The 14,400-nt window shown below is 21.5% G+C and overlaps 1 protein-coding gene across 1 annotated transcript; it reads left to right on the top strand.

Moving 5' to 3' along the window:
* Positions 1 to 5,779: 5,779 nt before the first annotated feature.
* Positions 5,780 to 8,944, top strand: LOC111529094 (putative uncharacterized protein DDB_G0282133). The gene is made up of 2 exons (XM_023195944.3): positions 5,780 to 6,058; positions 6,289 to 8,944. The coding sequence occupies exons 1-2, from the start codon at positions 5,921 to 5,923 to the stop codon at positions 8,797 to 8,799; spliced, it is 2,649 nt and encodes an 882-aa protein (XP_023051712.1). The 5' UTR covers positions 5,780 to 5,920; the 3' UTR covers positions 8,800 to 8,944.
* Positions 8,945 to 14,400: the final 5,456 nt, after the last annotated feature.

Genomic DNA, 14,400 nt, shown 5'->3' with positions numbered 1-14,400 from the left:
TTTTTTTTACAGAATAGCAACAAATCTATAGAAAACGCAGACGAATGGCATAAAAATGATACAAATGAACATGCTGTAAATGAGAATATTGATATGAGGTTTATAGAAGAAGGTAATAATAATGTAAACGCAAAAAATGGCAATGTTGAACATACTAAAAAAAACGACTCTAATAAAAATGTAAATGTAAATACTAACAGTAATAATAATAATAATAATAACAAAACAGTAAAAGCAAATACTGCTACATCTAATATGAACATTTACGCCAATACGAAGGATGGTGCACAAAAAAAAACAGTGTTTTTGGTAAACGAAAGTGAAAAATATCGTACTAAAAAGGTTTATAATGAGTGGAAATATGATCTTGACGGTATTAAAACTCAAAATTTGGCTTTTCCGAACACTTACTTACAATTATGTATACACGATTTAATATATATGCCAGATAATACAAATGAGGAAGAACTAGAAAAAATACTAATAAATCTTGTTTCTCATGAAGTACCTTTATTATATGAGAAAATAACAAACAGAGATTATGCAAATGATGATGATTTTTGTTTTGATGTTAATGTGACATTTGCTTATTATAAAGATATAATTACAGGAGGAAATATAGTATTATACAATAATATAATAACAGTGGAAAATAATATAAAAAAAATATTTACAAAGTATGACAATAACCATGAACGTAGACATTGGTGGGAAAGACGCGGAAATTATATATGGGACGCAGTTATTGCCGCAATTAAAAAAATTGATAATGGTAGAATAATTTGTGATAGATACAAAAATTTTGAAAATTTGCCACAATATGAGCGATTGCTTATAGAATTTGCCATACAAGTTAATAAAGAACGAACTATTAACAGAAATTTATTATTAAATGCATGTGCAATAGGTAAGAGTTTATTTTCAAATAAAAATACATGCATTAATGAAACACTATGCAAACAAGAATATGAAAAATATAAAACATGGGTTATAAAAACTATGAAAATTTTTGATTTGTTTACAACTAAGCTCCGCACCGTTCAAACTAATAGTCAATATATTAAAAAACCATATGATGAAATTCTTATTGATCAGGTTGAACAGCTTTATAAAGATCTAAGTGAAACAAATTTGGATACATATTTAAATTTATATGATGAAACGTGTACAAAATTATGTATTCCATTTATTCGTGAGTATGCAAATATTCAGTGTATGGTAGGTAAACCACATCTAAAACAATCAGAAAAGTATGATTTAGCATTATATAAAGATTTAGTCAGTTTGTCAAATGAAAAACATACGCAAAATAATAAGGATAAAAAAACAAATGAAGAGGCTCCTACATCAGAAACGGATAAAAACACAAATGAGACAACTAATAATGTAAAGGTAGAAAATACATCTACACAAACTGTAAATAATTTAACAAGTAGCAGATCAGAAGTTGATAAAAAATTTGATGATTTATTGAAATTACATGACCTCAATATTACAGATCTCTATTCAATGAGTACAAATATAGAGGACCATACTGATCATGAAACACATGAAGATACGGATCACGAAGTGGCGAATAACTCTCATAATGAAACAAAAGAAGTACCACATGATTCTGTTGATACTGATAATGTTACTATTAACAGTGTTCATACAAATAGTGTTGATACGAATAAGGCTATTAATAAGAGTAATATAAACATAACTAATGCTAATGATGCAGCTAAAATAGCGATTAAAGCTGCTGAAGATGCGTTACGAGCAGCAAAATATGCACACGAATCAGCAAATAGTGCATTACATTCAGCCGATGATGCCAAAGCATTAGTAAAGAGTGTGAATACATCCGTTGAAGAAGCACAAAATATTACAGAAAAAAGTATAAAACAAATAAAAAACGTATTAGGTAATATAAATACACAAAATAGTGTAAATGATGTTAACGAAAATGTTGAAAAAAATGTTCATTTGGCAATGGATGTAGCTAAAAAAGCAGAAGAAGCTCTTGTAGCAAACGATAAAGAATCATTAGTTAAAGCAGAAATAGAAGCTGAGAAAGTTGTACAAGATTTAACTGCTATAACTGAAAAAGCTGTTGACACAGCAAAAAATTTAATAACAAAGTCTAACCAAACAGACGATTCTAGTAAACTTGACATTGCTATTGAAGCATTAAATTCTTCAAATAAAGCCAATAAAGCATTAGGAATAGCAAAAGAAGCGTTAAGCAGTATACAAAGCAGCTTATTAAATCAATCTACTAATTTTAGTGACACTCAAGATGAAACATTAAGTGATACACATGATTATAAATTGAGTGAGTTTGGAAATACTAACGATACGTTTAAAACTGATAATCTTAGCGATCATAGTGATAATAGCGATTATAGTGATAATAGAGATCATAGAGATCATAGTAATAATAGAGATCATAGTGATAATAGCGATCATAGCGATTATAGTAATAATAGCGATCATAGTAATAATAGAGATCATAGTGATAATAGTGATACAAATAATTTATCAACTGATAAATTAAGAAATGTTAATACACATAATAGCATTTTGAATAATTCTAATCAAAGAGATAAAGAAATTGATTATATGAAATATAATAATAATATAAATAATAATAATAATAATCAACAAAATACAGAATATAAAAATATGGAAATGTTTGGTAACTCACATAAGCCAGATGATTATAATATTGAATTTTATGATCGTCCATATGAAGACAATAATAATGAAAATAACAATTATGATGATAATAACAGTAAAATAAACCCCCCCTCACGCACAAATGTATTTAAAAACGCTATTGAAGCTAAAAGAAATATAAACAAAATGTCAAAAGAAAACCCATGTAGTAATATTAAATCATTAAATTATTGTAAAACATTAAACGACAGATTTAATAATGACACATGTGATTATGAGGATGCATTAAATTTATGCTGTGCTATTTCAGATTACTGTATGCAGTTTTTTGAAAGCAATTCAAATGAATATAAAGAATGTATAAATGATGAATTTTATTCTCCTGTATATAAATGCTTTAAGAAAAAACGATCCTCAAGTATGTTACATTATATCATAAATAATAAAATAAAATACATATAGAATTGTGTAGTACTATATAATGTAGTTTAATATTGTGTAGTGTAATATTGTGTAGTGTAATATAGTGTAGTGTAATATAGTGTAGTGTACTATAGTGTAGTGTGTTATAGTGCAACGTGTACCCACAAAAACAACAAATTTATGTATAATAAAATAAACCACGTAGCATTATTAAAAATAATAATATTACATTTTTTTTATTTTGATTAAATAATTTTATACTTTATAATTAATTATATACATATTTTTTAATTTTTTAGACGCTACTTATTATGCATCAGGAGGTGTAATACTAATAGCAGCATTAGCAGTAGGCTACTACATGATGGGATACGAGTAAGAAAACCAAAAAAATAAAAACGCTTACAATGCTTTATAGGTATATATGAAAATGTTATATATATATATATATATATATATATATATATATATACATGCATGCAATTCTTATATATGCATATACATACACCTATACATAAATCTTTTTCTCAACTTTTGCAGATCTAGAAAACAGGAAGTCGAAGACGATAATAGTTATAATGAAACTTATAAAAATTTAATAACACGTAAGTATCTTAGTAATGACTTAAAATACTTAAACATATAAATATTTTAACATTAGTTAAAGTAGATATTCCACTTTATATTTATATGTATATATTTATATATATATTTATACTTTTTTTTTTTTTTTTCTGGGGGGATGTTTTAGGTGATGAAGAATGCCAACCTGAATTTTACAGTGATATCACAAACTCTCCTGTCCATAAATCTAATGTTTATTAATTTTAACAATTGTATAATTTAAAAAAATAAAAAAAAACGATTAGTTTATGTGTGCATTTATATAAAACATTTGTTATATAGAGTTTAAAAAAAACAAAGTAAAATAAAAATTTATAAAATGCCATAAATTTTTATTTAATTTTTTTTTTTATATGTTGTATAATTTTAAATGCATAAATTTAGATGCATAGTTTTAGACGCATATTTTTAAGTGCATAATTTTATTTTTGTGTACAATATGTGACAAGCAATTTTTTTTACAGTTAAGGTACATGAACATGAACAAGAGTGCTTTACTCATTTGTTCTTTTATTTGTTACATTTTCATTTATTAATTTTTTTGTGTATGTATTTTTTTATATGTGTTTTTTTTTTTTTTTTTTTGTATTTATTAGCATAAATATGCGATTAAAATATAACACATACAGTTAATATAATCAAAAAAAAAAAGAAAAAAAGTATAGAGGAAACGTTTAAATAAAAATTATTTAACTGTAAAAATAGCAAGATAAAAACAAATTAATTAAAATCATTCAAGTATATATATATATATATATATATATATATATATATATATAAACATGTGATAGTATTTTTTATACTTTAGTAAACTTCACTCGATTTAATTTATATACTTTTGTTTTGTAACATGTGCTATTGAAAATATATATATTATATATATATTGTATATAATATAATGATTGAATTTATGTAATTAGGTTTAGATTTTTAATGCAAATGCCGTTTTTATTTCTTAGATTAGATCTTTTTTTTTTTTTCTTTTTTTTATTTATTAAACAAGATAATTACACAATGAATAAATATAATAATAATGTTTTTTAATTTTAATCAAAATGTTTATAAAATAAAATAGAAAACCCGTACAAATGTTTGTTATGTATTAAACACAAAAGTAAATATATATAGTTAAATAAAGTTAATTAGCAACATTATAAATATTTTTATTTTTACAAGTAAATTATTTCAATTTTTTAATTTTTAAGTATATTTTATTAATTGATTCTGTTTTATAATTATATGATTATATAATTACTTTATCCTATTGTAGTTAATTTGGCAATTTTAACATATTTAAATTAAATATATATATATATATATATATTTAATTAATTAAATACTTTTATGTTTTGTTCTATAAACATAAATTTTTTTTTATTTTTTCTAAAGAAAAAATATAATTAAAATATATAGATGCTTTTTAATAATTTTTTTTTAATTACTAAATACTTATGAAATCTATGCAATTCATCTATTTTTATTTTTTTTTTTAAGCACCATTTTTATTTGATGAAATAAAAAAAATCATTTAGTATATAAAACGTTTAGTATGTATATACTATAAATATACCACAAATATATTATAAATATAATAAAAGAAAAAATAAATTAAATATTAAAATTGTTGTGCTAAAAAAAAAAAAAAAAAAATTATGTATATGTTCTAAAATATAATTTATTTTTTATATTTAAACAAAAAAACTTACTATTGTATAAAACTAGAAAAAAAAAAAATTTTTATTTTCTATCAATGACCTATATAAAATAGGTAACTGTTCTTTTTTTAAAAAATATAATTTTTTAATTATTACTATTTTAGAATAGATTTGAAGTATATATATAATCTACATGCTATGACATTGTTTTTAATTCCTTGCCTTTATTTTTTTTTTTTCTTATATTAATTTAATATTTTTTATCAACGAAATAAGTATTAAATAATAGTTTACGACAAACAATAAGTTTTTAACATAGACTAATAAAAATTAATATTTTTAATTAGTATTTAGATAATAATATTTAAAAAAAAAATTAGTTTTTAATATATATTATAAAATATACTGCTTTTATATATATTATACTAAAATAAAAAAAAAAGCTAAAACAAATTAATGTAAATATTTTATGTATTTTAATTTTTTTAAAATTTTAAAAAACTATTAATCATAAGCATCCTAAAAATTTAGTTATTATTATATTGTTTACATATACAATGGGTAGTAATAATAGTGGTACTAAGAAAAATTTAACTAACTACCCACCGTATAATGTACAACATGCGCAGTTAAATGCTACTTCACTAACTTATAAGAAATTGTGTTTTTTGTGGCTTTTCTTTTTTTTATTACTAGTATTAAAAAAAAAAAAAAAATATATACATATAAATATATATATATATAGCTATGCATTTTTTTTACATAATTTTTGATATTAATCACAGTTATAATATTATAATAACTTAACTTACATGACAAATTGTTTTAAACCTGTAAGTATGTGATTGTATATATATATATATATATATATATATATATATATACGCTAATAATGTTATTTGATTTTTTTTTACCTTTTTTTTAGAATAGTATAATACCATTTGAATCACAAAATGACAATAAAAATGGCAGAATTATAAGTGAGCTCGATAAAAATGACAACAAACAAGAAGTGGTAACAGAGCTAAACAATACAGATTTGAATAAGGTTGATGATGTAAGTGAAAACCATGATAAAAAAGATAGTAATAATGGAAGTAAAAATAATGAACTTATTGTGCCTGTTCAGGATGAAGTGTTATCTGATAACATTTATACAGAACCAAAAGAAAATGAAAATAGTGATATAAACCTAAACGATAATGTTAACAGCGCAAGTAGTTTTAGTGAAATGCATCAACAAATATTACAAGACATAAAAGAAAAATGCCCTGGAAATGAAAATAAGCCTTCAAATAATAAAAATACACACATGCATAAACAATTGCATGATCAAAATAATAATAGGATTGCTCATAACATTGAAAAAAAAACGCATCAAACATTAAACACTGGTAATGTTAATAAAAATGAAAGTAACATAAGAGGTGAAAAAAACAGTGACGATACAACACAGCATGTAAATAAAAATATTCAAAGTAAAAATATTAAAACAAATGTTAACAATTCGAAAAACAATAGCAACACAATGCCTTCAAAATCAAGTCAGTCTATGCAACATACCATAAATGCACAAGAAAATATAAATGATGAAAATATGATAAACACTACACAAAAAGAAACTCAAGTTGATGCAAATGAATTATATGCAGATGATATGACCTATGAAGAATCAGTCAGACACAATATAAGGTATATAATACAATATGTTAACACACCAGGGTTAAAAGATGATGTACTTAGACAATGGTTACAATATGTTTTAAGTTTACAATATTTTAATGAGTTTTATGAAAATAATGAAAAATATAATACAGGTGAATATTATACAACAGAACAATATCAAACATATGATGGAATTAACAATATGTATCCATATCAAGGAGTTTATACAACTGATCAACCATATGAACAAAATATTTATGAAAAACCATCAACAGATATGACATATAATACAGGAAACAAACAAAAAAGATTAAATGCACAAGATTCGAATTTAGGTTACACTAACTATCCTAATAATTATCCTTCTACAAGGTTACAAAATATAGGCGATATTAACACAGGGTATCAAAACATAAATAACAATATGAATCAAGCATTTGGAAATAGAGGTGAAGATCAACAACATAACAGACAAGATGAATATATAAATATGCAACAAGACCCAAATTCTAGTTATCGTGGACCTTATACGGCTAAACAAAATACACAATATATACAACAAACATATGGTTATCCAAATTATAGTAAATATTCTGCACATGATGATAGTTATAAATATACACCTTCTCCAAAAGATGGCATGAACCAATATTATGATTTTAAAACATATTATTCTCCTAACACTAGTTATGATTCTACCGCTTATTATGACACGGACACTGTTTATGACGATGAAAATAATTATGCTTATGATGTTAATCATGATATTAACAATGATTATGCTTATAATGTTAATAATGAAAGTAGCGAAAATTATACTACTCATGATAATGACACCACTCACTCAAATTATGATCAACAATATCAATATAATACTTCGAATGACGATAGTGATGTAAACACTAATATTCATCAGAATTATAGAAGTTTAGGAGGAAAACATAAATTATACCACAGAAAACATTCTTCTTATAATGAATCAAACAAAATAAATAGAGAAGATGTAAGACAACATAAAAGAACATTAAGAGGCCAAAATGTAGCAGCCAGTGAATATGGTGATACAACAAGAGCATACAAATATTCAAATTATAATACTCCAAATCAAAGAACTAAACAAGAACTATATATGAATGCACCTACAAAAGCAACCCCATTAAATGACGACTATTATAATGATCATGATTTTTTTGTAGAAAATAATTCCAAATCAGCTCAAAAAACAAAAAGTAGAAACATACCAGACCATCAAAAAAAAGGAAGCATGTTTAGTGATTATAACCCAATAGAACACAACGTCAAATATGAAAGCAGTCATTCCAAGAAAGCAACACAATATGATGAAAAATCAAAACACGTAGCTAATAAATTAGAATATTTTGATAAAATAATAGATATTTTACCAAGTAATTTAAATAAAGAAGACATGCAATATTTATGGGGTAAATTTATGAATGTAGAAAAAATGAAATTTAAAAAAATAGAAAGTTATGTGATTGGGTATATAAAATATTTAGCCAAAAAATTTTTAATACCATCAAATGAACAAAGCCGACAAATTGAAATTATAAGTCAATATGCGGCGGAAGAGCTTACAACTCAAGAAAACAATGATAATCTCGATTTTCAATCTTATATACGTCAAGGTAATGATAGTAAAGCAGATTTCTTACAGTTTCTTGTCACAAAAAGTAAAGCATGGGACAATTTAAGACATATGATGCAAAATTGGTGGATGGAGGAATTAACTATCCGAATGCAACAACAATAATTTTTTGAATAAAGGATAAGATTGCAATACATATAAGTGCACTAAGAATAAACAAATATATTTATACTGTACAAATATCATAAAATGTTGTATAAATAATATACAAATGAAACAAAAAAAAAAAAAAAAAAAAATTAAAAAATAATGTGGTTTTTAAACTGTAATAGTTATTACATTTATTGGAAGACGTATCTCATTGGAAAGACAATGACATATATATATATATATATATATATATGTATATATGCATGAAATTTTTTTGATAGTGCTATAATACTTGCTTGCTTTGTACATACTACATATTTTATAAATTTACAAATTTTTTTTTTTTTTTTTATTTTAAAGCATTTTTTTCGCATTTTTTAAAAGAATGTTGAGGTTGTGTTCTTTATTACAATAAATTTTATTTCTTGTTATGTTTTGTAATTTTATTTATATTTTTATTAATTTGTTCTAATACATTTTTAAAAAACAGGTGTTTATTTTAATAACATTTTAGATTTATAATTTTAGAATGTTTTAATATACGACATTTTAAAACATATGAATAATTAAAAGATTTAAAAAAATAAAGTTTAAACATGTATACGTATATGTTTTAACTTAAAAGAAGATGCATAATTATTTAAATTTAGACGATTTATTTTTTGTGGGTTTTTTTATTTTTTATATTCAACAGTTTTAAAAAAGAATTATATAAAATTTCATTTGAAATAATTAATTTTAATGCATGTACTTTTTTTTTGAAGATGTTTCAAAGTAAAAATGACGTTATTTACGTTTGACACCATATATATTTATGCAGTGGTATATATGGTGATATAATGGCTGTTAAAGCTAAGCACATCAAACAGAGTAACGAAAAAAAATATATTATAACAACCATAATACAACCATATTACAATCATAGTACAACCATATTACAACCATAGTACAACCATATTACAACCATAATACAACCATAATACAACCATAATACAACCACATTACAACCATATTACAACCACATTACAACCATATTACAACCACATTACAACCATAACACAACCATAATACAACCATAATACAACCATAACAAAAACATAAAAGTAAAAAGCGAAAAACAATAAAAATATTATTTTGTTATATAACTATAGTTATATTTAAGTTTTTGCTAATTTGTGTAATGAAATTTAATTATGTTTTTTTTTTTTTTTTTTTAAAACTTATGTGATAAAATATTACAAAATAAATAAAAACAAACAAACAAAAAAAATAACGCTACATACAAGTGCTACTCACAGCTAATTAATATCATATAACATTAAAATAACGAACTTATATACTTAATTTAGTAAAAAATTATATATATATATATATATGTATGCACCATTGTTTTTTTTTTTTGACTATTGCGTTCAAAAAAATATATAAAATGGATAATATCATTAAACAAATTACTTTTTAAAAAAAAATTTAGTTTAGTATTATAAAATTTACATCTTATTATACTTACATGCTCAGTTTTAAGCATATTAATATGTTAATAATAAGAATTAATTTAAAAGTTTTTTTTAAAATATTGTTTATTTTAAAATATACGTATAGTGTTTTTTATTACAATGTTCAAATGGGTGTAAATTTTTTATGTCACAATTTAATTTGTTCTATATTGTTTAAATTTGTGCAGCTTTGTTTAGCTTTGTTGTGCTTTTTTCTATGTTGGAATTTTTTTTTAAATAAATATTTTTATAATGTATAATGTAATTTTGAACTCTTTATTATTAATATAAGCACATATACTATTATAATTTATAATACTTAATATAGAAAGAAAACAAAGTGGTTGCAGAAAGAAATATAATACATGCGATTATATTAGTAGTTAAGTATATCTCATAATAACACTAACACCCAAAAAAAATAGAATATATATATATATATATATATATATATATATATATATATACATATATATGTATGTATATTAAATTTTTAAAATAAGTTTTAAATGAACTAATTAGCTACATAGGCTTATTGTTGTGTTGCTTACAATAAGCACATAATACATTATTTTAAAAAACAACATAAATATCTGCCAAACTATTGTTTATAAAATTACTTACTGTTTTTAAATTGCATTAATCTTATAACACAATTTGATTCTAAATATGTTTTAAAAAAAAAAAAAAAGGCAAAAACAGTTAATAGTCAAAATAAAAATAAAGTTATTTTTTTTTTTCCCTTTTACAATTTACATAATTTATAAAATGGTATTGATAAAATTTTTTATGTTACACAGTTTAGAGTTTTGTACATGTTTTTATTTTACTTTGATAAATTTTTATTATTTTAAACTAGTTACATGTTGCATTTATACATTAATTAATTAATTTTTTTTTTTTTTTTTTTGTTAAAATTCATACAATTTTTTATTTTAGGTTTTTAATAAAAAATTATTAAAAAAAAAAAAAAAATAAAATAAAATTTTAAAATTTTACTTTTCTAAATTTAAATTATAAGAAAAAATAAAATGGTTCTACTATTTATTTAAGAAACAATTTTTAATCTTATGCGCTTTAATAAATTATAGTATTAAAAAAAAAAAAAAGAAGATATATATAGCATGTTCTAAAATGATTTTTTTAATAAATATGCACGCTAATTATTTTTTTAAAAAAACTGATGTACGTAAATATATATATATATATACATACCTTCATATAAAAAAACAGCTGCTTTTAGAATGTTATATAAAAAATAATCTAATAAAAAAAAAGGGTTTATAAATTTATTAATATAATATATACTACTTTGAAACGAGTTTTTTTTTTTTTTAAATATAACATATTTTAGCTTTTTGTGGCTTACAATTTAATGCAAATTTATATATATGTATATATGTTTTTTTTTTTTTTCTTTTTCTATGTATATAGTAATCATGCATAAAATTTCATTACTAAATAGGGCATTTTAATAACTGTAATGCTATAAAATTAATTTTTAATAAAAAATATTGTAATTATATGAATTTCTTATAAAATGATATTTTTGTTTATTGTTTGCATGTTTATGTATAATATTTATTTATGTTTTCAGTTAATTTTTACCTGACATTTAATTTTTTAAAACTTATTCACATATTTATATAATATATATATATATATAAACTAATTTTTTATATTTATAATGCTGTTACAACTTGTTTGAATTATATATTGTTAGATCATTATTAATAACAATTAATTGATTTATTATAATTTTGTTAAAAAAAAATTAATATTATTTTAATATTTTTATTATATATACATATATGTTTATATTTTTATTTTATTCATTTAGTCATAATGAAGATTTTAAATTTTGTTTTTTTTAATACTTTGCTTTTTATCAGTTGGATGTTAATAGTTTCAAAAAATTTTATTTTTGTGCATGCTGTTGATAAGGATAGCCAAAAAAAAAATGTAAAATTAGCAGCAGAACCTAAAAGAGATGATATCAAATCAAATGACAATAAAAATAAAAAAATATATCCTAAAGATGTGATTTATAAGAAACCAAAAATTGTGTCTATAAAAAAAACTACCTATGTTGGAGACAGATATGATATATTATATCAAATAGAAGATGATGTAGCCTTCAATTATTTAATACATATAAATAGGCGTAAACCGTTAGAATTAGATATTAATGAGATAAAATCTAATGTAAAAAAAACATTAGAAAAAAAAAACATTATTTATATGGAACACAAAATTAATACAATGGCAAAAAGAATATATCAACGTTTAAAGGATTATTATGAAAATAATTTAACACGTATAAAAATGGTTGATGTTATGACTTATGAAATTCATTTATTGAAGCGATTTTTAAAACACATCGAACTATCATTATCAGATGAAAACCTTGATTTAACTTCTTATTTTGCAATGATAATTAATACAATATATAGACAAACACCTTTTCCTAATCGTTTAAGTGATCAATCAATTGCAAATATAGCTATAAGAGCTATTCAGTTTGCAGCTGATTTAGTTTATGATGATTCTACTACTTTTTCAGAGTTAGTAGAAGTTGATCAAACAATAGATGGCGAAGAAGAAGTACAATACGATCCAAATGAAGGAGAAATAGAAGAAGAACCAGAAGAAGAATTAGAAGAAGAAAATAAAGAAGCGAGTAATGATAATAATGAAATGAACCAAAATTCGTATGATGAAAATAAAATAAAAGAAGAAATAAAAGAAGAAATATATGAAGAAATAGGTAAAGACATGGAAGAACCAATTGATAGAGAAACAGCACAAGAAATGGAAGCAGAAATAGAACACGAAGCATAGAATAAAACATAAAAAAAAAAAAAAAGAAAGAAATATATATATATATATATATATATATATATAATAAAATATTTTATGTATGCATGGACTGTGTTCATAATTTTTTTTTTATAGAATAATTATTTAATCTTTATTATATTTAATTTTATACAAAATTTGCAATGAAAAAAAAAAAAAACTGTTTTTAAATTGCGTGTGTACCTTATAGATTTGATAAAAATATACAAAAAAATAAAAAATATATTTGCATATTTCTGTTATTAAAATGTCGTATTTTTATTATTAGTTGTTAATTAAAAACTATCGTAATTTAAAACAGCCAGTTGTGTTATTAAAAATAAATATTTTAATTTTAAATATTGTTTAATATGTTAGTTTACAATTAAAAGTAATAATGACGGTTTGGTTTTTTTACATAATAAAATAAAATTCAATATATCGGTATATATTACAATTAATTTTGTTAAAGTTGCACTTTCATGATACATAAACTTAATTTAAAATTATATGTTTTTTATTTGCTTTATTAGACCTATGTATTGAGTTTTAGCTTGGACTCAGATAGAGTTTAGGAAATATGCATCTATGACTCAGCTAGGGTTTGTAATATATATATTTATATATTTCAAATAATTAAAATAAAAATTTCTAAGTTTTATTATTTAAATTTTTATATTTAGGTGTTTTATTATAATTTAAATTTTTTAGAATGCACATATTTATTATGTGCTAAATTAGAATAACTCGATATTTTCTAATATAATATATAATACAAAAAAAAACAATAAAATAATAATAGTAAAAGTGTTAATAATTATAATTATCATAATAATGTATATTTTTGCTATTTACATTTTAAACGAAATATCTTATAAATACAAAAATTGAAATAAAAAAGAATCATTGATTTTAAATAAAAAAAATCAGATACAGAAAAACACATGCACATTATATATAAAAAAAAAAAAAAGTTTAATTATATAGAAATATGTTATAAAATGTATAAACTGCAATATATACACATAGATTAGTAGTAACTATATTTAAAATAATTGATAACATGTGTAATAAGCAAAAAAATATACAAATTTTGATTGCATCTATGTAATTTTGAGCATAATTGTCTATTAAATAAGAAAATATAAAATGAGTCACAATAATAATAATGTTAGTAATAATAATTGAGCTCAATATAATAAATATTATTCATATTTATGTTTTAAATAATAGTTAATATATTTAAGTAAAAACCAATACACTATAAAAACATATACTGTTT

The sequence above is a fragment of the Piliocolobus tephrosceles genome, unplaced genomic scaffold (genome assembly GCF_002776525.5).
Source record: "Piliocolobus tephrosceles isolate RC106 unplaced genomic scaffold, ASM277652v3 unscaffolded_833, whole genome shotgun sequence".
NCBI classification, from domain to species: Eukaryota; Metazoa; Chordata; class Mammalia; order Primates; family Cercopithecidae; genus Piliocolobus; species Piliocolobus tephrosceles.
This window is presented reverse-complemented; position numbering and strand designations above follow the sequence as displayed.

What these genes read in the sequence shown, in the direction of transcription:
- LOC111529094 (XM_023195944.3), top strand. Translation starts at nt 5,921, where the DNA reads ATGGGTAGTAATAATAGTGGTACTAAGAAAAATTTAACTAACTACCCA. An exon ending in TTTTCTTTTTTTTATTACTA is followed by an intron (nt 6,059 to 6,288) that starts GTATTAAAAAAA and finishes CCTTTTTTTTAG; the next exon opens with AATAGTATAATACCATTTGA.